The sequence below is a fragment of the Grampus griseus genome (assembly GCF_964374135.1).
Source record: "Grampus griseus genome assembly, chromosome: 10".
Classification (NCBI taxonomy): Eukaryota; Metazoa; Chordata; class Mammalia; order Artiodactyla; family Delphinidae; genus Grampus; species Grampus griseus.
The window spans coordinates 77,175,314-77,199,709 of NC_139004.1; the positions used below are offsets into that span (position 1 = coordinate 77,175,314).

General features: G+C 42.7%; 1 protein-coding gene across 17 annotated transcripts in view; it reads right to left on the bottom strand.

Moving 5' to 3' along the window:
• The window catches only part of CADPS (calcium dependent secretion activator), a gene marked incomplete at its 5' end in the record, with an annotated part of 486,465 nt that overhangs the window by 63,356 nt on the left and 398,713 nt on the right, over positions 1 to 24,396 (bottom strand). For 12 of the 17 annotated variants that reach the window (XM_082664102.1, XM_082664101.1, XM_082664115.1 and 9 more), the window contains 5 exons: positions 5,679 to 5,762; positions 6,653 to 6,727; positions 14,700 to 14,847; positions 18,846 to 19,001; positions 22,343 to 22,489. In XM_082664102.1, the coding sequence (XP_082520228.1) occupies positions 5,679 to 5,762; positions 6,653 to 6,727; positions 14,700 to 14,847; positions 18,846 to 19,001; positions 22,343 to 22,489 (610 nt within the window). The remainder of the gene's footprint in view (positions 1 to 5,678; positions 5,763 to 6,652; positions 6,728 to 14,699; positions 14,848 to 18,845; positions 19,002 to 22,342; positions 22,490 to 24,396) is intronic. The other 5 variants (XM_082664108.1, XM_082664107.1, XM_082664106.1 and 2 more) reach the window with 1 other exon arrangement.

The following is a 24,396-nucleotide window of genomic DNA, read 5'->3' on the forward strand; positions in this document are numbered from 1 at the left end:
CTCAACTTCCCTCATCTGTAAAATGGGGATAATCATCCTATCTATTACAGAGGCCTATTGTGAGGATCCGATGAGAAAACGCATGTAAATCACTTAGCACAGTACCCGGCACATAGTATGTTCAATAAATGTAAGTGTTTACTACCATGCTTGGTGCTTCTGTCCAAGGCAGGCACCTCCACTCTGAAGTGTAGAAGCCAAATGACTTGAATCACATGATTTCAGCGTCTGATAATTTGATGAGGTTACCCTCTGAGGGTGAACCAAGACCTCTCTGTCTACACCGCCATCACCAGCCCACACTATAAAAAGCCATTTCTCCCATGCTGGGCATTCCCTGAGGCCACAGCAAAAATGGAACACCATCAGAAACAACAGTAACAAATGACTATCAACACCCACCCGACTCTACCATTTGAACTGCCTCCCGACCAAAATGTTCTGTGGACAGAAGTGAATTCCCTTGATCCAGTTCTGGCCTTGGACCAAGGTGGCAGGCTTGTTCTCTGGCCTGTTATCAAGAGCTCTGCACCGGGACTTCCCTGGAAGTCCTGTGGTTAAGACTTCGTCTTCCAATGCAGGGGGTGCGGGTTTGATCCCTGGTCGGGGAGCTAAGATCCCACATGCTTCCCAGCCAAAAAATTAAAACATAGAACAGAAGCAATATTGTAACGAATTCAATAAGGACTTTCAAAATGGTCCACATAAATAAAAATCATTAAAAAAAAAAAAAAAGAGCTCTGCACCAAAGCAGTCCATGCTGCTTGACCTACACTGACACCAGCCCTGGTCTCGGATTCTAGCAGGAAAAGAAGCATGTCTACTTCATTTCATTTCTAAGTGGCAGAACAATTAAAATGCTGGCAAAAAGAAAAACGGTGAATGAGGGTAATTTGAGACCTAGGAGAATGGACAGACCATGGGATTTGGGTCCCTGACAGCCCTAACATGGGTTTTATTCTTCCTGAACCGAGTGGCTTCCATGCTATGTTGTGACCATCTCAAATGGATGTGGATGATGGAGGGATCTTAGGTAAATTCTAGGGGGCTTCAGGGAATTTGATGTAATTGTTCTATCTCCTAGGGGCAGATAGAACATCCTCCCACATTTTCACTTTTTTTTGGAGGCTCCATAGTTTAGAGGGAGAGAGGAGGCTGCTCGAGCTGGAGGCCTTTCCCTCTTAGAGCCTCAGTTCCATCATCTGCAGGAGAGCCTTGTTGGAGTGGGATTACTCAGAGGATTCAACGAGAAAAAATATATTTAAAGCACTTAGCCCAGTGCCAGGCACTTAGCAAGTGCTTAAAGGATAGGAGCTGAAGCTCTTGTAGCTATTTTGGACTTCCGAATTCATCTAACATAGCCACTGAGGGGAATTAAAAGCCAAAGGGTGGTCCCGTGTTCCAGGTCACATCAATCCTTGAGGAGGGGCAGAGCTGGGGTCCTGTCTCCCAGGTCTCCCCACACCACGATGCCTTTTTTCGCGGTAGCCCACCGACTCTCAGGACTCATTCAGCTCAGCTGAGCTCTTGAAACATCACGGTTCTCGAGCCTTCCACCTTAGGCTCCTCCAATTGAATCTTTACCCTCAACGTCCACTCAATCCCTAAATCCCGTTCGTGCTCCTTTCAAAATATTCTGCAAAAATTCCTTCTGCTTTCCTGCCACATGGCCACTGTGGCTGCTGTTCTGTCCAGAAGTTTCTCTCCTCCTCTTTCCCAATGGCTGGCCCCTTTAAGTTTCGGCCCCCACGTCTCCTCCTTGGAGAGACCATCCAGGACCATCGCGGCTGAAGGAACGCTGCGCCCCACCCCTTCTCTCTGTCTCTGGTTTGTGGTCTGTACTGCAGTGTCCGACTCTACAATTTTCTTTCCTTTTTAATTCCATCTCCTTTCCTAAATGTAAGCTCCAAAAGGACAGAGAATACGTCGTCCTTTCTCACTGCTGGGTCTCTAGCACCTGGCACAATCCACAACCCATAGGTGCTTGGTAAATATATGTTGGGTGAATGAACGAACGAACGAACGAACAAACTGATTCTAGAAACAGCATATCTGGTAACACCTGGATAGGACCGAGGAAAGGATTTAAACTTGCTGGGAGGGCGACCTGGACACCTGCTTGTCCCCCTTCTTGGCCTCCTAAAAGAACAGCGCGAGGCTACCCACAAAGACAGGGACTCTTCCAAGCACGCAACCCACACAAAAGCACATCTTGCAGTTGGTGGGGTGGGGGTGGGGGAATGGGCGGATAGTTGTTAATTGTGGCTTCCAACTGGGCTGATCTTTCAGAAGTTCGAAAGGCTAACCTCCCTAAATCCCAGGCTGTTACCGCTGCTGGAGCTGGGGATGGAGGAGAGGAGGGGTGTGCCTGGGCGCCTCTCGGGCTGGCACGGAGAAGCCACATCTCCTCCTCCCTCCTCCCCCCAGCTCCTCTCCAAGAGAGGAAGCAATGCAGATGGAGACGAGAAATAAATATTCCTGCCTGCTCTGTGCCACTGCAGACGTTTTCCAAAATGTCTGGCTTGGACCACGAAATCAAGCCCACCCAGGAAAGGAGGCGCTCCGCAGGAGAAAGAGGGGGAAAGGGTGGCACATTTGTCAGTACTTGTCAGCTTTCTGGGGGGCAGAGCACATGGCTCAGACTTGGCAGCCCCGCTGAGGTGGGGACATGGTAAGTGCACAGTAATACTCGAAGAATTGAATCAGAAATGGGAGCGGAGTTAAGGAGATCCTGCCAGGGTGTCGGCACCATCTCTACGCCTTTGTCCGGGGTCCCAGGACCCACAGCTGGTTCTCTCACCCTTGATTTCAAGGCTCTTTCCGCAATCCCTGCCGCTTCTGCTCTCCCCTTATACCTCCACCCCTCTCCGGGGTAATTAATACCACTGGGCTGCAGGAAGTCTTCAAAGGCCCTTTAGAATTTGGGCAGGAGCTCCGGATCCACGTGTGGAGAAGTTCCTGCCATCTCTCAGCAGAGCTCGCCTTCTCCAACACTGGAACACCAGCAGGGATGAGAACACAGGCTGCAAATGATAAGTGGGTGCTTTTGGCCTTGGGGTAGCCAAGTACGTGGGAGAAGTGTCACTAAGGAAGGGAAGTCACAGGCCCAGCGACAGCCCCGAAGTGTTCCGTGGTTATGGGGACTTCACGAGGCAGGCTGTGCGGCTGTAAAATGTCTCCGAAAAGGGAGATGAGAGAATGAGAATTTCGGCTTGAAAACTCTCGCATGGGCTACGCTAGGTCTTCTTTGTTTCTAATCCTCCGGTGAGAATCTCCCTGGCCCCGTGTCCTTGATATCGCCGCCCCCCCACCCCCACCCCCACCCCCGCTCCCACCTTTCACTAGTTCCCTTGGAAGGTCGGGAGTTAGGGTGGGCCCTTGGCGACTGAATTCTGCTCGAGAAAGAGCAGAGGGGCTTTTCCGGTTTGCACTGGTTCGAATGCAGTGCAGTAAAAACAGTTGCTCAAAAGGAAGACTCAAAGAAAGTGGTATCTTTTGTGGGTGTCAGGGGAATGTTTTCCAGAAAAGCTGCATTTAATTCTGCCTCTTTTTACCATTTCCATGACTTCACTGAGGAACGAAAGACTTTGTAATATTCCTCACTCATGTGCCCTGAATCCTTCTCCATGAATCTTCCCAACTCATTTGCCCATCTGCCTTCTAGTGACAGGCGATTGCCAGCTGAATCCCACTCTCTCCAGGAAGCTGTTCAGTGGTGGGGAGAAGCTGGCAGAAGACCTGGTCTCCTGTCCCCATTCTTCCCATTGCTGTGTGACCTTAGACAGATTACTCCCCCTCTCTGTCCCTTGTGTTTTTTTGTTTGTCAGAGAAATGGGTTGGATACGTTTCCTTTCAGCTCTGACACATTACGGGTGGTTCTACTGAGTGAATCAAATAGAACTCCTATCGTCACCATCCTCTTCCCACCCCACCTTTGCCAATAAATTCCAGAGACCAAGGCCATCGCACTTCCAGGATTGAGTTCAATCCTTATATTTGGGAAGGTCAGAGCTGTACATCAAAACAAGCTGGGCATGTAGGTAATGTGCGTACACATACAATCTAAACACTGTTTTGAATGTCTTCTGTCTACATTTCCCTTAATCCTCAGGAAATCTAACGTGTGGGTTAGGGAAAGACCAAAGTAGGGGTATATTTGGGAAGAACTTACGTGCATGGCATGTATGTTTGCATTGTATAATAATCATCTTAGTTATCTTTTATTAATAATAGCCGCCATTTATTGAGGACCATGCTAAGCTCTTCCACTCTCATTATTATCCTCACAACAGCTCATCAAGGAAGATATTATCTACTCCCCACTCCTATACAACATTGGTAGTTGACCACAATTAACACACACATACATAAACCAAAAACAAAAGGACACAATAGCATGCCTCCTACAAACCAAAATCAAAACCAAACTCAGGCTCAGAGAGGATGAGACACCTCTCTAGATCACACAGCTGGTTAAGATAGGTAATGGGATTTGAACCCGGTTCTGCTGGATTCCAAAGATGATCACGTGCTACTCCCTGGCCCGTGCTGGGCTTTGCCTTGGCATTCATTGCCTCTCTAGGAGATTCTTCATCTCCTAGAAGAGATGTTTCAAAGACCCACAGATAGCAAGGCTGCTTTAAAGACCCATAGATAGTGGGTCCTAAATTGATCGCCTTTCCTACCGCATTGTTAGAGGAAAACAGATGGCCTTAGAGCCAGCAAAAACCCTGCCATCAGAAAGGGCAAGAAAGCACACAGCTGCAGGGCCTGCCTAGCACAGAAGGATGGGAGAACTGGGCCCCTGAGGCAGCCCATTCACAGCGACCTTCTCCACTGATCACTTACCTACAGAGAACTAGGCTGGCTTCTGCCCACGACCTAACTCACTTCCATGCACATGCCCAGTTCTGGCACAGAATCAGAGCTCTCCAGGACGTGTACAGATTGGATCATCTGCTCCAGAGATTGTGAACTCCAGTGTCCCCAAGCCCAGGCAGGTAGGGGAATGAGCAGAACAGTCAGGAGGGGGGTTACAGGGAACTGGCAAACACATGCCTGGTCTGTGGGGACTACCCGACTGAGCTCCAGTAGACTGTTGCAGTGCACACGTGCAGACCCAGGGCTGCCGACTGTTCACTTCGTGAGGAAACCCTGGGATACAGACACCTCTGAATCCTCCTGATGCTTAAATGTGGGCAACTAATTCAGTAAAGAAAAGTGTACCTGACGCAGTGAGGACCAAATAAAAACTATTTACAAGCTCTATCTGACTTGTAGGTCTCCACTGGTAACCTCTAAAATTAATTTTCCTCATTTGCAGGAAACGGTAGCCGGGAAACATTAAATGGTCTCCCTGAGATAGCTAAGGTGGGCGTAGCCGGCAACCCTTTCTTTGGATACATACATATAGAGACGTACGTGTGTGTGTCTATGTACATGCTTATACACACATACATATTATATATTCACAAACTAAATAGGAATGATTTTGGATTACCTGTTGTCATGAAATGTTCTCCTTATTTCCCTGTGTTCTTATTCTACATTGGTAGTTGACTGCAATTAACAGATATTCACAAACCCAAACCAAAATGACACAACAGCTCGCCTCCCCACACCCAAACCCAAACCCCAACTAGAACAAAAACCAGGAAAGAAAGCAGCTCTTTACTTACGGTAAATGACAAAAAAGAAGAAAACAAAGTCCCCTCGTCATATCTGGATAATTTTGCCAGCACTCCTTCCAGGATTGTAACAAACTAGTAAAAGAGCAAAAAAGGAAAAAGAATGATTACTTCAAACGATGATTGTTCACAAGAAAGAGCAACATTTCCCAAGCGCTTAGAGACCAGCAATGAGTCCTCGATCATTTTTAAGTTCTATTATTTGGTTCCCGTCTTTGGGGAAAGGAATAGACTGCCTTTACATAGAAATATCTGACTTATTCGGCTTTCTCTTCATTATTATGTGATTGCAAATATAGAGTGTTACAGAAGTGCAAAGTGACAAAATATTATTGAGTTGTGTATAGCATGCGATAATATTAAATGCACTTTTCAAAATCCAAAACTGTGCAAAGCAGTTTTTACGTTACATATTAGCACTACATTTAATCCAATCTATTTTTATTTGTATTTTATCAGTAATTTGGGGGAAACAGAAGTTTAGCACTGGCAAATATAAATGTCTTCCCATTCAGCATTACTTAGTTAAAATTCTATAATTCATGAGGGTGACTGAAATAGCTTTATCTGACTTTTATGTTTTATTATGACTCTCACTGCATGTGAAACTAGCGGAAAGGGGGTTTTCATGATGGCAGAATTCCTTATTACCGTTTAACTTTCTGTTCTTAAAAATCTAACTTTGTCGGGGCTGAAAAACAAAACAAATATCTCCTGCATAACCTAGTGCAACATTTAGGGACAAATTCTTATTAAGGTAACAAATGGCGCTTCATCAATTCATTTTCACACGCTCGCAATCATCAGAAAAATCATTCGGAGCTGCGGCTGGGTGACGTACGATCTTATTTCCTGAGAAATGCAAGTGCCCAGCGCAACTTTTTAACGTGTCATATTTTACTGGAAACGCAGACATAACAGAGCAATGTTCACAATGAAACTTTTCACCTGAAGCTGAAGGTTACCTTTGCAACCAAGAGTGTTATCATTTCTTTAACAGTTTCTTCAATTAGTTCATCTATTTTTGAATGGTATTGATGCTGAGGAACACAGAAAGACAAATATTAGCATGTTTGGGAGGTGATGGCATTGCATCCGTCGGCAATTTTTAGACAACGCAATTTATTAGTAAAACCTGGCCATGGGACCCAGTCTATTTCCACAGTCCCAGAAGCAGCTGTAAGATTCTGACTCCAGGTGTTTGATGGAGAAAGATCAGAAGCTCTCAAAACAATTAACAGGCGCATTGTTCCTCACCCAAAGCTTTTGCTGGCTTTGATGCGTGTAGACACACACACACATTTACAAACAGCATGCATGGATGGCTTAAGGGCTGGTCTGGCAGTGTGCTGATCTGGGTCTTACAAAGCAAGATACCACAGTGATTTAATAGAGAGGCTGAAAATTCTCTTTGGGAAACTGCTGGGTGATGTGACTTAGGGAGCCACAGATTCCAAAGGGAATTTGACCAAGACACTGACTGATTTTGCAAAAACTGTTCTCAAACCATCAGGTCCTTTGGGTTACTGCCTCAGAGCTCCCGGGTTCTACCTCCAAGTGTTGACTCAGTGTGAGGGCAAAGAGTCTCTTTATGAACCCTTGTGGCAGCTACTTAGTTTCTTCATTTGTGGAGAAGCAGACCCAGGTTTAGAGCCTCTCCTGAGACGGCTGCTAAGTTTTTCAATTTCTCGAACTGCCGCTGTCACTTAAACTTAAATAGTAATGCAAAAGCCAACCCCACACCAACAAAAATCTGCTATAAATGCCAGGAAAAAAGGAAAAGCGATTTCAACAAGAGATGCTGTGTGCCAGCTCCTTGATATTTATTAGCTCATTTTACTATCCATTTGAATTATTCCATATTTCCTTGATAAAAAATAACAAGGCAAACATTGATATTTGGAAAGGAAAATGCACTTACCCACTCTTTAGCAAACTTTCAGAAGGATGATTAATTAGGAATAGAAAAGAAAAAGGAACAGTGCAAATAAAAATTAGGACAAAAGGACACATGAGAAAAATAAAAATTAAACAAACCATCCAAAAAGTTATGAAAACATACAGAAATAATAAGCCATAGTAATGTGGTTTGATATTCTGATAACTGGCAGTCAGAATTATTGAAAGTGACCAAAGGGATGTGAATTAGGTTAATTCACTTAAAGTCATAGGTGAATTTGGATTATAACTGGAAGACCTAGGTAAAGTTCCAGTGCAAAGTTGGGAAGTCATGATGTCTAAGAAAATATAGCTCAGTTTCCTCATCTGTAAAAATAAAAAACAAAAAACAGGTAATACTACTACTACCCCGGACCAGTGAGAAGGGGCGAAGCCAGTACAAATTACTGATTTTGGAAAGGGAATGAGGCAAACTCTGTATGAAGATATTTAGCAGGTCTGTTCAATTATTATTATTATCATTATGCTATTGTTATTATTATTATTATTTAAAAAAACCAGGGCTAAGTCCTTTCCTGCCAGTCCTGCTCTCAGACTCATAAATCTATTTTGAAGATGGAATTGAGGGTCTATCTACATGTGAAAACATTTTGTCAACTATAACTGCAATTCAAATATTATTATTTGTTCAAGGTCGTAATGGAGAAGATAAGGGTAGGGAGAGATGAGTCATCTCATTTGAGTTTTTCCTTTTAGTTGATTAGAGGAAAATAATAAAGTGAATGGCCCATGTTGTGTAGTCCTGATAAATCAGGACCCATGTTGGTTCTACTGCTAGCTTTGTGAAAGGATTTACCAGTCAGAGCGATAAACCTCAAAGTAAATGCAAAAACTATCTGCAGAATTCTGTGCTAGAAACACAAAGAAAGATGTCAGAGCAAAAGAATTTCAGGAGTATTGATGGGGCTCCAAATTCATTTTTAGGTCTTGAGATAAGATCCAGAATCACATGCTTACTTTCCCTTCTCATGAGACTGCCTCACTCCGCTAGATTTTCTTTGCAATTGCTAGAAATGATCCACCTATATTAAATTAACTACAAGGTTTAACTAACTCCGGAAAGCTAGTTGCAGGCAAAATAATATGAAATATGAAAGGAGGAGCTTCTAACCAAGCAAAGAGCATCATTGAGAAGAGAAACAATCTCTCAAAACACTTGGCTGAAATGGCAAACAAAGCCAAGAGCAATCGTTCTGCACCAAGAAAGACTGAGGCTCTTGTTCTGAAGAGTTAACAATGTCATTCTTTCTCCAAAGACAAACAGGCCTTCTCTGCAGAAGTGGGGGAACCTCAAACCTTTTCATTCTCTAAGGAATCCAAACTAAAGTATAGGGAGACGTGGTGGTTTATGGGAACCTCTTCCTATCTTCAATATTCCCATGGCAAATATGGTCCCCACTACTCTCCAGGTAGTCCCACTGTCTCTCCCTTTCTCCCCAGGTGAATATTATGACCTCCACTCCTCTCCACTTTTCTTAATTTCTACTTATGAAAACAAAGTGTTTGCTAGGACTATTCTGTTACTTCTAGAGGAAACTTGAGCATGTTCATCTCTATTGGTCTATTTCCTTATCTCCTCAATGGGGCTAGAATTATCCCTGTTGTGAGTGTAGAAATCATATTCACCTAACAAAGTCATGAAACCACGCATGGAAACATGGTTTAGAGACTCAGAAGTGCTATCTGGCTGAATTACTCCTACAATTACTAATTGATTAGCATGGTGGTTACATGTGTGTATACATTTCTCTAAACTCACGTAAAATATATACACTTGATCGTATGTAAACTATAATTTGAATTAAATAGAACTACTTTGGGATATATAGTAGGGCAGGAGAAAATCTACCCTGCTTATCACGTGGCAAAGGGGTACGTATCAAAGCAGTCCCCATTCCTATTCAAGTAATTACAAAATACATGAATTCCTTTTACCAGATTCTCCGGAGACTTGTTTGATTGACTTGCTTTTCTGGAGAAACAGTAAGTACTTTGCCTTCACTCTGCTCTTTCTTGGGAGAGACATTGCTCCATGCAGATGTGAAGCTCCATGAAGGGATACAAATACTACTGGGGCATCTTTTAATTACCATCCCCCTAACTAAGCTATCTTGTCACAAAATTTTCTGCAGTCAGTTGAACTATCCAGTTCTATCTGCATCCTCATATGGGTACAGAAAGGGATCCTTCCTGTTTTTGCATTTTCCAGTCCTCTCTGTTGGCCTTCTTAGATTGACTTGACCCTAATAATAACAACAATATTCCTAAAGCTATATTCTGGGGCACTAGATCATGACGATGACGATGGCAAGGGAACTACTAATCTTCAGTGGTGTGGAAAGTTTGGAGAGTTTACTTTTGCTTCTGATGAGCTAAGTTCCAGCAAATTCACAATCACTTCGTGAAAATTATTCCACTTGACTTCCTGGGCTGCACATTTTGCCTTGTCATGGAACAGATTGTGTGTATGTTGTCTTTCTGTGAAGACCATCTGACCTTGGAAGTGAGATGAAAACACACTAGACCAAGTGAGAAACTATTTAATACACAATTTCCTCTCTATTGGTGCTTCACAAATTTTAATGAAAAAATAAATATTTAAGATGGAAAAGTATGGTTAACAAATGTTTCAACAGCTGCCTTTAAATGAGACTTTATCCCAGTGATGAAATTCAGGAAGTGATCTTAAAATTGGAGAATATTGTATCACCTGGTCGGTATCTAGTCCAAAATACCTGAAGGGAGTTGGAATCCAGGTGGAAGCAGGTACTAGTAACTAGATCTGTAATATGAGTTTACTATCCAATATTCACAAAATGAAAACTACATAAAAACACTGGACTTCTCCCAATATCAGGATGTTTCCAGCCACCCTTGGCCAATCTCACTTTAACAATTCAGTTTTACTTTGGAGATGAATATCTCCATTCTACAAAGTGAGAAAAATTGAGAGACCATTTGCATGAGACTTCCCGATAAAGTTCTAGTCAAGGTCACAGCCACAGAGCAAGGTCCTTCAAGGAAGTATATATTTACAGACAATGATGTCTGGCTTCATTCTCACTGTTCAGTCACTTGGCATTCTAAGGTCAGAAAAGGCCTCATTTCTCACAAGCTGGTCACTTAGGTGTCTCTGATTCAGTTACATTAAGGAGAAATGGCATAGCAGGTCTCTCTAGCATGGCTTGGGAAACTGACAGGCTTCGGATAAGAATCATAGACTAGATAGAATACAGTATTGGATGGGCCCTTAACAAAGATCATTTAGCCTGGACGTCTGTGCACTAGTTCTGGGAAACTGGGAAACATTTATGAGTCTCAGTTATTGTTTTCATTAAAAAAAACAAAAAAACCCAACAAAACACCTTGACTCATTTAGGGGTAAATACATGAAGTCTTTCCTATTATATCAAATAGAACAATGTCCAGAAAGAAGTAGTTTAGCCTCAAAAATGTTACTATTTGGGAATATCCAAGACAACTTTCTAATCTTACATCCAGAAATTAGGAAGCCTTATCCCCAATTTTGACAAGCTGCATGCCTCTCAGAGGGTGTGTGTTACATGCTATTATCTCTCATTTGACAAACGACAGCAAGGTTATGAGAATAAGTGACTTGCTCGAGGTCACATAGTCTGGTAGCTAAGGGGTAGAGTCCATGTGATGTAGTTATTAAGCCACTGGACAAGTTAGTCTAGAAAACCAAGACTTCAAGGGTAAGCCCAGGGCATTCTACTCTAGCACAGAAGTAATCAGTGGTAAAGATGAGAGACAGGGTCCACTGTGACAAAATCAACTTGTTATTTCTTAGTATATACCTCCAACCACGGTCTATAGTTTGGCCTGATAAGAGACTGTATAGTGAAACTGTATGAAAGTATATATATGTATATATATATATATATATATATATATATTTTTTTTTTTTTTCTGGGAAATGGCCTCATACACTTCATCAGATTTTCAGTAGGGTTTCTGACAACTCCCACTCTCCACTCCTCCACCCAACTCCTATTACTCTCCCCAAACTCCAGTTCAAAGAGAAAAGATCAGAGTGACTAAGCTTGTTTGAAGAGACTGTTTAGCCATCTGTCCAGGCATGTAGGAGTTCTATAATTGCGGCCACCATTGAGTCAATCTGAAGAGGGACTGTAGAAGTCGCCAAGGGGGAAAGGAGGCCAATCCCTGTGTAACAATGCTTCCCTACCCTGAATGGTGTCATCCTTGTGAAACTCGGTGAAAATGGACATCTCAAGCAGCTGTGAGGAGAAACAGATAAATTGGACTCCATAAAACTTAGAAAAACTTTTATGCTTTAAAGAATACTACCAAGAAGGTGAAAAACAAAAACCAACCCACAGAAGGCAAGAAGATAGGTGCAAATCATACATATGATAATGGTCTAGTATCCAAAATATATAAAGAACCCTTATAAGTAAACAACAAAGAACAATCCAATCTTAAAAATGAGCAAAAGATTTGAATGAATAGACATTTGTTCAAAGACATACAAGTGGTCAATAAACCCATGAAAAGATGGCCAATATCACTGCAAATCAAAACCATAATGAGATACCATTTTACACACACTAGGATGGTGATACCAAAAAAGATAGATAATAAGAAGCTTTGGCTAAGTTGTGGAGAAATAGGATTTCTCACACATTGCTGACGGGAATGTAGAATGGTGCAGCCTCTTTGCAAAAAAGTTTGGCTGTTCCTCAAAAGTTGAACACAGAGTTACCGTATGACCAGATAATTTCACTCTTAGGTATATATCCAATTGCACTCTTAGGTCCACATGAACACTTGTACAGGAATGTTCAAGGCAGCTAAAATGTAGAAGAAACTCACATGTCCATCAACTGATGAAGTGATAAACAAATGTAGTCTATCCATGTAATAGAATACCAGTTAGCTATAAGGAGGAAGTACTAATACATGCAACAACATGGATGAATCTTGAAAACATTATGCCATGTGAAGGAAACCAGACACCAAAGGCTACACATGAGAACCCACTGATATGAAATGCTTAGCATAGGCAAATCCTTAGAGACAGCTAGAAGAGTGGTGGTTACCTAGGGCTAGGGAGGGAGGGTTGGGGAATTATTATTAATGGGTCTGAGTTTCTTTTCAGGGTGATGAAAATGTCCTACAACCGACTGTGGTGACGGTTGCACAACTCTGTGAACATACTAAAAATGACTGAATCATACTGTTTAAAAGGGTGAATTTTATGGTATGTGAATTATATCTCAGTGTTTAAAAAGGAAGCTCAAAGGGAAAACAATTTTAAAGGGATGGGACCCTGAGAAGTTTGAATTCAAAGGGATTTTAATGAACTTTAGAGATCACTAAAAACAGGGTTTTTACAGTGGGCTCTGTGAAGCCTACGAGATTGTTCCGAGTCCCCCAGAGAAGTGGGGGGGGGGTGCCTGGGGGGCAGTGTGAAGAGAAATAGGGTAGCTTGGGCTCTGGGCCCCCTCTTCCTTGAATTCCTGCTCCCCATTTCAGAACAGCTCTAATTTTATTCATTTCATATGCTGGCCTTCTTGGTAAGGTTTGAAGAATTGAGTCTATAGCTAAAAACAGCCTGAGTGAAACTAGAATAGTGCCATCATTTTACAGATGAGGAAACTGAGGTTTGAAGAGGCCGAGTGACTTGATCAGGTCCAGTCTGCAGCACAGCCAGGGCAAGAGACCCAGGGTCTAGACACCCAACCCAAGCCTTCCTCAGGAGGCTGTCCTTTGTACCTCAGCTCTTCTCCTTAACTCTTTTTGGATACTGGGGCTCCAGGCCAGTGGTTCTCAAAATGTGGTCTCCAGACCAGCCAGGAGCACCAGCATCACTGGGGAATTTGTCAGAAATGCAAATTCTTGGACCACACCCCAGACCTATCAGAAACTCGTGGGGTGGGACCCAACAATCTGGGTTTTAAGAAGCTCTCTGGATAAGTCTGATAGACCCTGAAATTTGAGAACTACTGCTCTAGATCATTCTCATGCAGCAAATGGAGCCAGGAAAGAGAACCACTGGCACCTTGCATTTGACCCCAGGGCTTAGAACACAGCCCCTGGGGCAAGGTACCCAAAGAGAAAATCCATCGGGGCAGCAGCTAACAGGGATGGTTGAGGAAGCTGATTTGGAGGGGAAAGAAGGTTAGAGATGACCTTGCCAGGAAGAGAATACCACCAACCCACATTTAAAAATGGAAGGTGCTGAGAGAGAAAATAAATAACGAATAAGGAGCAAATATAATTTAGTAAAAATTCTGAGCATATAAGGCTGGTATCGTAAGATCTGATTTAGGAGCAATTTATGCCAATTGGCAACAACATGAGAGTTGCCAGAAATGTTTCTGAATTAATTCTAAATTGGTATATGAATATCTAGCTGGCTTAAGGCCATCGGAGAAAAATGATCATGATAGTCTTTAATCAAGCCCAAGTTGCTGTTTCTTTCTCCTTTACATTTTAAATACCACTTTGGAATTGGAAACTTAGCAAAGGACTAAACTTTTGGTCAGGGAAGATTCACAATCAACTCAATCTAAGGAAAATGGAAAGCCTGTGATTTCTTGGAAATTCAAAGCCTGCTGGCTGGGGACTGAGTAGCAGGGTGATCTAACATTATACATCCTGGAAGTTGCATGATACTAGGAAGAGCTCTCTCCTGCTGTCCAGATGTTCAAAGTGATAAAATGCACTTCCAGTGTGAAAATGACTTGCATTCTGGCCAACAGATCTGTTGGAGATGCCAGCCTAATAAATAAGGTCATCAAACTTCATCTGACTTAAGGGAACTTTACGGTCACCCCAACCCCAGCCAAGAATCACTTCCAAGTGACTGGCATAGTCATCAGCACATGCCTTAGAAATTTACTTAACAAATAGATACCAAACATTCATCTGTGGCTTAATCCACAAATGTTAGAGTATATTTCTGAAACTAGCAGACTAGTGTAGATGGAAGGAATTTGTGAAGTTTTCTTCTACATGATCAATGGAGGGGTGGAAAATCCGTAATTTTTTTTTTTTTTTTTTTTTTACCTCTTGGCCCATTTCCATGCTGCAAAGTTTTGTTGATTGAGCTTTGGCATCAACCATAACATTAAACATGGTGCATATTGACTGTGGGACTCGAAAATCTGTTGATCGACTGGTTTTTTGCAGCTTAACTTCAAATGCAATCCTGGTTCTATTAAAACAAAGTAGGAAAAGACCAATTCAGCATCCAGATGGCAGCAGGTGGAGGAGACATTTTCCGAGAGGTCAGTGAAAAAGAAAATTGAAGGCTGTAATCAGTTTCAATCGACAATGACTTCACATGTGTTCTTTTGAAAATGACTTTCCCAGCTAAGGAAGGCCCATTCACAGAGACAGCCATGTAAAACCCTTCCTTTCTCTGCAGTTCATGGAACACCTGTAGCTTGGCGTATTTCTGTCTATAGTTGACATGCTATGGAGAACCCTAATTGCACGAGAATGAATGAATGAACAAAAACCCAATTATAGCATTATAGCATATATAAGTTCTCTCATATTGGCAACCGACTACCTTGAATCACTTCATTAAAAAAACAGCAAAACCCCTCCCCCAAAAACAGCTTCTAAACTTCAAAAACTTCATGGGGGGAAATATCTTAAATTACACTTATTGTTTTGTTTGGTTTTTTTTTTTCCTTTCTGGTTTTGAAAGAGAGTGACGTAAAAAAAAAATCCAACAAGCTTATTACATTGCTTTAAAGACTACAAAAATAAGATAGCTCCCTTTGGGGAGGAGAGTGAAATTAGGAGGAGTGGTCCCAGGGGGCTTCTACTATGTTTGTTTGTGTGTTTTTGCAATGTCAATGTATTATTTTGTAATAAGAATATGTTATTTTTATAAGTAAAAATATCATAATATACTTACCACTTCAAGAATCGTACAACGGTGGAAACGTAAGGTGACATAATTTTGACACAGGCCAAATTATGCTCCCATCAATGTGCTAACTGCACACAGGAAAACCCTAGTCCGACATGGACAGCTGGTAATACAGGGGTAAGATTTAATCCTTGATATCAGCATTGTAAAGGGGACCAGTTAGATTTTAAAAGGTTTCAGAGAAGTGGGTCACATCATGACATGTCTTTAAAGAAAAGCACCTGGTTAGTAAGTGGTTTTATTAAAGCTCCTTTCGACCAGTGCATCTTTTCAGCATTGTTCACAGTCAGGTTCTGGAGATCATGCAGCCACCAGGAAAGCACCGCTTTAAGAGGTATTTGTAGCAGTTTTCTAACAGTGCATAGGGAGGACCACACAGCTAGTTAGCTCAGGAAAGGATGCCAGCTTGCTAACACACCCTGGGTGCAGGCAGGGAAGCCAAGTATAATTTCTAAGGTTGGAAGCCCAGTTCTTAAAAAAAAAAACTTAAAAAAAAAAAAAAAGCCTCTTAAAACACTCCTATATATTATATGATCATGTTAAAGATAAATGATCTTGGCTTCCAAAGATTCGGTGCACTGAAGAAGCTTTCTAATCATGATGATCATTTTAAGCTACGTTGAAAATACATCACTTTCTGGTTTTGTGAAAAGGGGGCCTGATGGGGCCTGACTTGGACAGGTCCCTGTGCTGATCTTCTGAGGTTTGTGTGCCAGTTCCGGCCCAATCTGAGAAATGGAAATGCTAAATCACTCCCTTACAATGAAGCAATCATCTTCTGTTTTCACAGGAGAGCTGTTCATAGCCCTTGGAGTGTGCGGCTGTGAAAAGAGGAAGCTGAATGCAAAATTAATATGACTGATAGGCCTCCATGGGAAGGAAAAGCCAAGAATGGAGAGGTCGCTTAATCCACTGACTCTCTGAGGGCAGTCAGGGTGCCTTATGTTGTGTGGAGCGCAGGACCTGACACAGACTAGAGAAGCGGCACCATCGAGTCCATCAAATGAATGATTCCAATTGCTGAGAAACTTGGAAACGAGTGCCTGACTGACTTTTGGGCATTGCATATTTACATCTATGCAATAATGTCCTCGCCCTTCTAGAACAAGGTCCTTTTATTCTGTCCCGAAGAGGAAAGCAAATGTTCCAGGCTCTACTCATGTAGATTCTATGTCTTACAACCTCCAAGGACTTCTTCACATTGTACCTTCTGAATCTGGAGGTCTGGGGATGACATGTGCCCCTATGTTTGCCCTGATCTGCTTTTGTCTGGGGCCTCCACCGAAAGGGACATGGGGGTATTTATGTGTCCAGTGCCAGGTGTACACGTGCAGCTGACCAACTTCTGTTCACAAAAGGTTACTTAACAGCCACTATGTGCCAGGCATGAGGCGGGGCCCCGGGGAGGGAGAGGAGTTCAAAATGAACAAGATACACTCCGTGCCTTTCAGTAGCTCACACTCTTGGAGGTGGCTGATCCATAAAGACACGTGGTCAGGGGAATTCCCTGGTGGTCCAATGGTTAGGACTCCGAGCTCTCACTGCCGAGGGCACGGTGGGTTCGACCCCTGGTCAGGGAGCTAAGCCCCTGCACACCAAGGCACGTGGTAAGGGAGAAAACAGAGTCACTATCGACCTTTCACATCCCTATGCCCTTTTCCTCCCAGCATCTCCTTATTTCTTCCTCCCTACTCAGAAGCCTGGCTTTTCAGAGAAGGGCATACATGTCTTTCTGTACGATTGCATGCACAGATCAGAAGTTAGTAAGGGTTCTTTCTACTGCGTTGTAGCCGCTAGTACAGATGAAGGGAGAACTTTTCACCACAGGGAAACTGCCCTGCAAGAAGTGTTTGGTGGGATGGTTTGGCCACAGGGAAAGGCTTACTTTTCCTAAAACTGATACAGACCAGGTAGGAAATGGTAGAATTCAAAACCCTAAGGAAAGATTTTGACCTTTGGTTTGAGAAATAGGCCTGCCTTTGCTTCTAAAACTGGGAAGAAAAGAGCAAAACACAACATCTGAATCACCAGGATTTTAAGCTTCCAGAACTGCCATCGGACACCTGCCCAGATTCCCCACAGCATGTGGCTCCTTTACCAATTCCTGCCGAGATGCTCCCCTACCTGGGGCTGTGCAGGGCTTTTGCCCTTTTGGTTTCCAGTTTTGATGCTATTACTTCTCTTTTCTTCTTCCAAGATACAAAATAATGAACTCAGTTCACTCTCAGCCAAACCCAGCCCCCACCACACACAACTGATCCATCAACTAAACTATACAACATCTGGAGACCCAGAGTCGTCTGTGCTGCTTGGGGGATTCTGGGTGTTTTTGAATGAGGAAAAATAATGGAACCGTTATGAACTGGAAAGGGAACTTGGATGTGTGTCTGGGGATAGACAGGGTAATGATAATGATGTCAAATCAGACGGATTTCATTTCTGCCTCTGATATTCAGAAATAGATACTCCATGAGGGAAGGGATGCGATCTCCCATCCTTCCTGGTGTGCCAAGAACTTAGCACTGCGCCTGGCATACAGGAGAAGCCCCAACAATTTTTGTTGAGTGGATGTGTACTGTCCTCATTTTCTTCTTCTTTCTCAGGAAAGTCTACTTAGAAAGGTCAGATGCAGCATTCCCACCTCAATCCTATATGCCACGGTGACAACCCAGGCCATGTGTAGGAAATCAAAATGCACATTTAATGTGTCATGCCCCTTTGTTGCTATCTAGTTAGATTTTAGGCAAGACAACTCATGGTTGGCAAATGGTACATGCTCAGTTCATATATACAGAGTGAATGATGTCGTGGAGCTCCTGCCCACATTGCTGGAAAGTCAAGAGATGCCTGCTACCTGTACTGAATACGCTGGCGCTAGAACTGTAGGTGCTTCTCTTTCTTCCAGCCAGCTATCCACCCATGCATACACTCAGATATTTAACAAATAGGTATTAACTAAACATTTTGTGCCAGACACTTAACGGGTATTGGGGATACAGAGACAAGAAGGACACTTTCCTCATGGAGCTAAATGAAAAAACTGGCAGCCATATTCTGTGCCATCTTTTGCTGGGTCTGGGACAGACGTGGGGAAGGTGAATAGAAGCTACAGTGAGGTGGTCACCACTCCAGCTGAATTTGACAAACAACCACCTTCTCCAAAACACTCCAAATTACGGCCAATTGTAAGAGTGGGAGCCCTCACCTTTCCCCAAGTCAGTGCCCAGCGGGGAAGGGGTGCAGAAACCTGTCCGGCCACCTATGCTCACCTTTTGACACAAGATTCAATCATGTCACTTGCCATCAGCTTTAGTCGTTGTTCCAGGTGCTTTCCAAACTCTTCTTCAGGCCAGTGCAAGTCCCGAATGAAGGTCTGAAGGGCATCAAGTTTCCAGAACAGATCTTCGGAAGTGCCTGATCCGTTACTGGCAGGATAAAAATTTGAAAACAAGAGTCACCCACTGGCCTAGGGTTCTGCAAAAGCTGACACAAGAACAGTTGGGGGCTAGAAGGCTTAAGGCAAACAGTGGCTTCAACATACAAAACGACGCATGTTGGCGGTGGAGGTGGGGGCGATCTCCACCGGCAGATTTTGAGTTTTACCATACGTGACTTCATGGGCTTTGTTCGGCCAATTATTCCAGACCAGTGAGAAGTCTGAGGAAGGTGCTGCCCCATAACTAGAAGAAGGTATGGTAAAAATCAGCCTTCTTTTAATAACCACATTAACACATGTGATGATTCAGATGAAGGCCACGAACCAGAGGGAGAAGTAGGTCTCAACAGATAATAACTACATGGCAACATGCAGTTATTAGAATTCAGGGTTTCATGCATTTCCCCGGCTGCCCTCCGGAGCGGAGACCTCTTGGATACTGCACGAGACTTTCATTTGTAAAAGGACAGTGCTAACAAAGTGGTGAGCGAGGACCCGCTTTCTCTCTTGAAGGGCTGGAAGGAAATTGGGGTGACTCACGTCAAGCCGAGTCCACCTGGATACCTTGAATCCAAGATTCTCGTTCAGTTTGGTTATCAGTCCAATTTGCACAGACCAGCCCGTTGCATAGGCAGCCCCAGGACAAGGTGGGTTGTGGGGGGACGTGAGTGGACAAGGGATATTTGCAAAGCTTTAGGGCTCAAGACCTGAGCTCTTGTACCGTTGCACCATCTTACCCAGTCCTCTGTACAGATGGAGAAATTGGTCTTGATTCCTTTCTGTACAATGATGTCTAAGAAACTTTTACCCGGGGCATCGACGGAAAGCCCACGTACAGGAGATGCTCCACCTCTCACCCTCTTGCCCTTCCCTGGCTGGCTTTCTCTTTTGTAAGAATCCCATCGGCAGCTCTGTGGGGTGGCCACCTCCCACCCCCTTCCTCGCATACCACTAATGCTAACACGGCAATTTATAAAACGTCCAACATACCATGCATTACCACTTGTTCCGACATCGTCTATAGAAACAGATGAGAGTGGGTGTTTCTATTGTGACAGATGCCAGCTGCATTGAATTAATGCTTCAGAGAGAGAAATATAGCTAGTGCATAAAGGCATACACAGCTACTGCGGGGGGATGGGGGTAGGAGAAGACTCCCAACATGCCGGGAGGGAGCCCACGGCCTGGACCAACAGGGTAACGCTTTCAAGGACAGACCAGTCTGAGGTCAGTACGTAGATGTATCTGACACGAAGGAGCAGGTAACATGGAAACACGTCCTTAAAATGAAAGGTGGCAGAGGAGAAAACTGAAAATATGAAAAGATATAGAATCAGGCATTTCCTGGTGGGTGACTGAGAATCTACGCCTTCTTTTCAGATACGGTCATAAGCACTGTTCAAAAGTGGGGGAATGCACTGTTTCTCCGTAAAAGTTCAGCCTTCCCCCCATCCCATCCTATGCCTGGGAAAAGAAACCCCAACTTTGCCTAGTCGAAACCCCGTTTTGGAACTGCATGGTTGTATGTTTTAAATCATTAAGTACATATGAATGCAATAATTGGTATTTATTACAACAACATTTTGACACCCATCTGGTTTCAGAGTTTCAAAAAATTCTTCTAGGGTTTTTTTTTTTCTTTTTCTTTGAAGAGCTTATTATTAAGTTTTGACATGAGGAAAAGAATATTTTCTTTTTATTTTTAAGATAAACTGTTAATGTTAAGGCAATAGCACCAAGATTATTTTGATTGTTGAGCAGTTACCAAAATGTGTTCCCACTCATGTCTTAATTAATTGAATGGAGACCATTATCTGCTTTCTTACAATGTCTTGATTCATATCTTTTCAGAAACAATGTCACAGAGCATGCACAGAAGGAGGTAAGAGAAGCTTCTGGATATTAATTTGTTCATTTTTAACAGATACTACCTAATCTAACTTTTCATACAGTCATCTTAGCATGAATATGATTTATGGGCTTGTTTTTGAAGGGTTTTTTTTTCCAGATACAAATTTTGGAGGTTTTTATTTGTCTTTAAAAGAAAATCAGACTGACCAGACGATTTCATTGTGAACTTGTGAGCAAATACGGGTTTTGAAAAATATTAGGTAGCTGTGGAGAAGCCAAGTAGAGCAGTCCTTTTCAAGTTCTGTTCTCTACCTGGGTTACTGCAGAAATAAAAACGTGGAGGGCCATCTTGACAAATGTGATTTTGAGATTTCAAAACATCACTGCCAGTTTCAGATCATTTTTTATTCCTTTGATAATAACACTTTCCTTTGAAAATGTGCCAATTTATTCTTTCAAGAAAAAGCTTATCTGGCCTACAATTAGCTGTGGTCTAAGAAAAGGATCAAAGGAGGGTATAGAATTGCTAAACCTTCTTTCACATATTAAATCATGCATGTGGTTCTAATTTAATTTCCCTGAGGTAGGATTTCGGGGTGCTGGATCTTCTACTTGAGAAGGAAAGAAGGAGAGAGGATTCATTTCCTAAGCTAGAAGAAATGGCTTCTCAACCTCCACCCTCCAAACTGCTGGCTTTAAGGGGTGACCTGACCTCCAAGGAAAACAAACCCCAGGCATCGCTGGCATTTGTATGGATGAGGGTAGAGAGTGGTCCTACACTGAGACCACAGATGATACGGCTACCGCCAAATTTAACTGCAGCGCATGCGCAAATTTAGACATCTTCTTGCTACCTAGATCTCAATGCTCCAAATTGTATTATGACCTTGGAATGTACCTTTACATAACATTTATGTTACCAAGGCTTGATCCATTCAGAAATTTTCATTTAGCCCTGAACATACTGTTACTATATCCTGCCATTTGCTGACACCAGAAATATGGTTTAAACAGTCTATAGGAATTTTTTATTAAGGAAAAAAAAAGCCCAAACCAGCTTCTAGGTAGGTGTGCTTTCCTCTTTGATTTGGATCAAGCCAGAAATGACCGGCCGGCCCAGCAAAGAGGTTTCCTGGACTATTTTTGGATGACTGACTCCTAAAGTCATGTCACCTGCATTAAGAATAAAATAAAATAAATATATGGGAAGAAGCCTTTGGCAAAGGAATTCAGGAAGTGAAACATAGTCCTCAAACGTTCAGTGGGCGTAAGACAATTTGTTAGTGCTGTATCTATAGCAAACGTCTTACAAACACGCTGCATGCCAGAAATAAACAATACTGTCTCTGTATGATCAGCAAAAGATGTCTAATTATCCATCTCCATCTCCGTTATATAGGATGTAGAGAAATAAACAATACATATCCATGCCAAGATCACTTCAATTTAAATTAGATCTAATGTGAACTGAATACACACTCAGCATCATATATAGCAGCCATCCATGACGGTGCCGAAAAAGTAGGCATTTGTGGGATGCCTAGAGGGATGTTAACTGGTAGATTTGGTACTTTGGGAAGGTTCACATTGGGTAGGTTCACATTGGGTAGATTACTGGTTAAACTCCTGTGGAAGAAACAGACAGAAAGAAAAAGATACCATCACAGTGACAATGCAGATGTGGCAGAAGCACACAACAGTTGTAAATAAATTGGCTAAGTCCACAGCAAGACGACAACGAAAACTTAAGCGACACGTTTCAGAAAGCAGCTTACGGATGGGGAGCTGTGGTGTGGCTCAGGGTTCAGAGAGAAATGATAAAAGTTAATGGAAAAAAAATTAACCACAGAGCGACTGAAAAGCGTGGACACTCATGGACGCCTGTATACAATGATCGTGTTATTTCGATGCCTTTGTGAGGGGCCTTCAGTTTCCAAATCCATTGCCACAAGGGTCTAGACCTTGTCTCATACAAAGAACTTGAAGTTCATGGAATTCTTGGCGTTGCCGTGGCTAGGGCTGCAGTGAAGTAGCTGGGACTGATAGAAAGGGTGGAACACTTTGATTTTTTCTTTTATTTACAAATTAGTTTTGACGGAAGCACATTTCTTAAGTCAGAGAGTAGATACGAGGTGCAGCAGGAAATTTACCCAATTGAACGTATACATAATGGTAATGGACAGAAATGGAATTCTTTCCAACCGCTACTTCTGAAGACAGGTGTACGTGCAATGGAGCATCAGAGTTGATGGCGAAGATGAAGGAATTGTATCAAAAAGAGTGAATAGCTTTGCATAATTTTATAGATTAAAGAAAGAAAATGGAAACATCCCCTCCCGAACTAAGTCCAATTAAAGTGGAGAAAGGTTTACACTCAAAAAAAGGAAAAGAAAAGAATCCCAACTTCAGCTCATATAGTGAATTCTTTGACCACAGTGGATTTAAAATGAGGTCTTCTGTTACAAGTAATTACCCTTGAAAGTGAGACAGAGACTGTGAGAAAGGGTGACAAGGGCTTCTGGGGGGTGATGGTGATGTTCTGTTTCCTGATCTGTGGGATTGTTACATGGATGTGTTCAGCTTGTGAATATTAATCAAGTTTTGTATTTTCTGTAAAAAGTTAAAATGTAAGTTAAAAATTATAAACAGTTAAAGATTGTGACCTCGTATCAGGTTTTGTTTTTTGAACAAAGATCGATCAACTGATGTGATGAAAGAGAGATGGATGGCTTTATGGGTAAAGAGAGAAAATAAAGCAAAACAAAAACCTCAGAGAGCATCAACCACATCTCTCTGGAGGGACTGTGTCATATACTGCTCAACCAGCTGGCACCTCGTGATTCTGTAGTGGCATTTCAAGGGTGTTCCATCCAGCCAAAGTCACTGGCACAGTGGAGCCCAGCCTAACTCTGCATCTGAGAGGAGCCTTCCTGTTTAAGTGGAGTTGACAGCATTTTGGCAAAGAAGTAGAGGTTTTCTTTTTGGATCTTGCAGAAGAGCAAGTTTTGCCAAAGCAGCTCTGCCCCGGGCAAGCTGTATTTGACTAACACAGCTCTTGCAAAGGCTGGAGCTGCCTCTGGGCTTGCTCAGGGGGGCAAGTCTCCTGATACACCCGAAATTTGGACTCTAGAAATAGTCTGGACACCTGTCTCTCTCTAGAAATGAGCTACCCTTTCATGATGGGAATATAGCCCCGGCTGGTGGATGGAAAAACCTAGAATGCAAAATTGCCAACCTGGCATTCTCTTCCTTAAGGGAAACAGGTGTCTCACAGGTTCATCCTTTACACTTCACAGTTGGGGAAAGCCAATTACACTTCCCTACTTGGGAGGAAAGGGCGCTCTCGTGGGAACACTCAAGAGAAGATTAGCTAAAGCTGACTATTAAGTGGAAGGGAAAATGGAACTTTTCCTTCCATGTTTCTCTGTTTAACTGGGGAATCTGCCTTTGAATTCAGTCCCTGGTGGTTCTCAGTCTTAAACACTGCTATGGAACAAAACCGTTGGCGATTTCCACTGAGACATGTGTAAGCC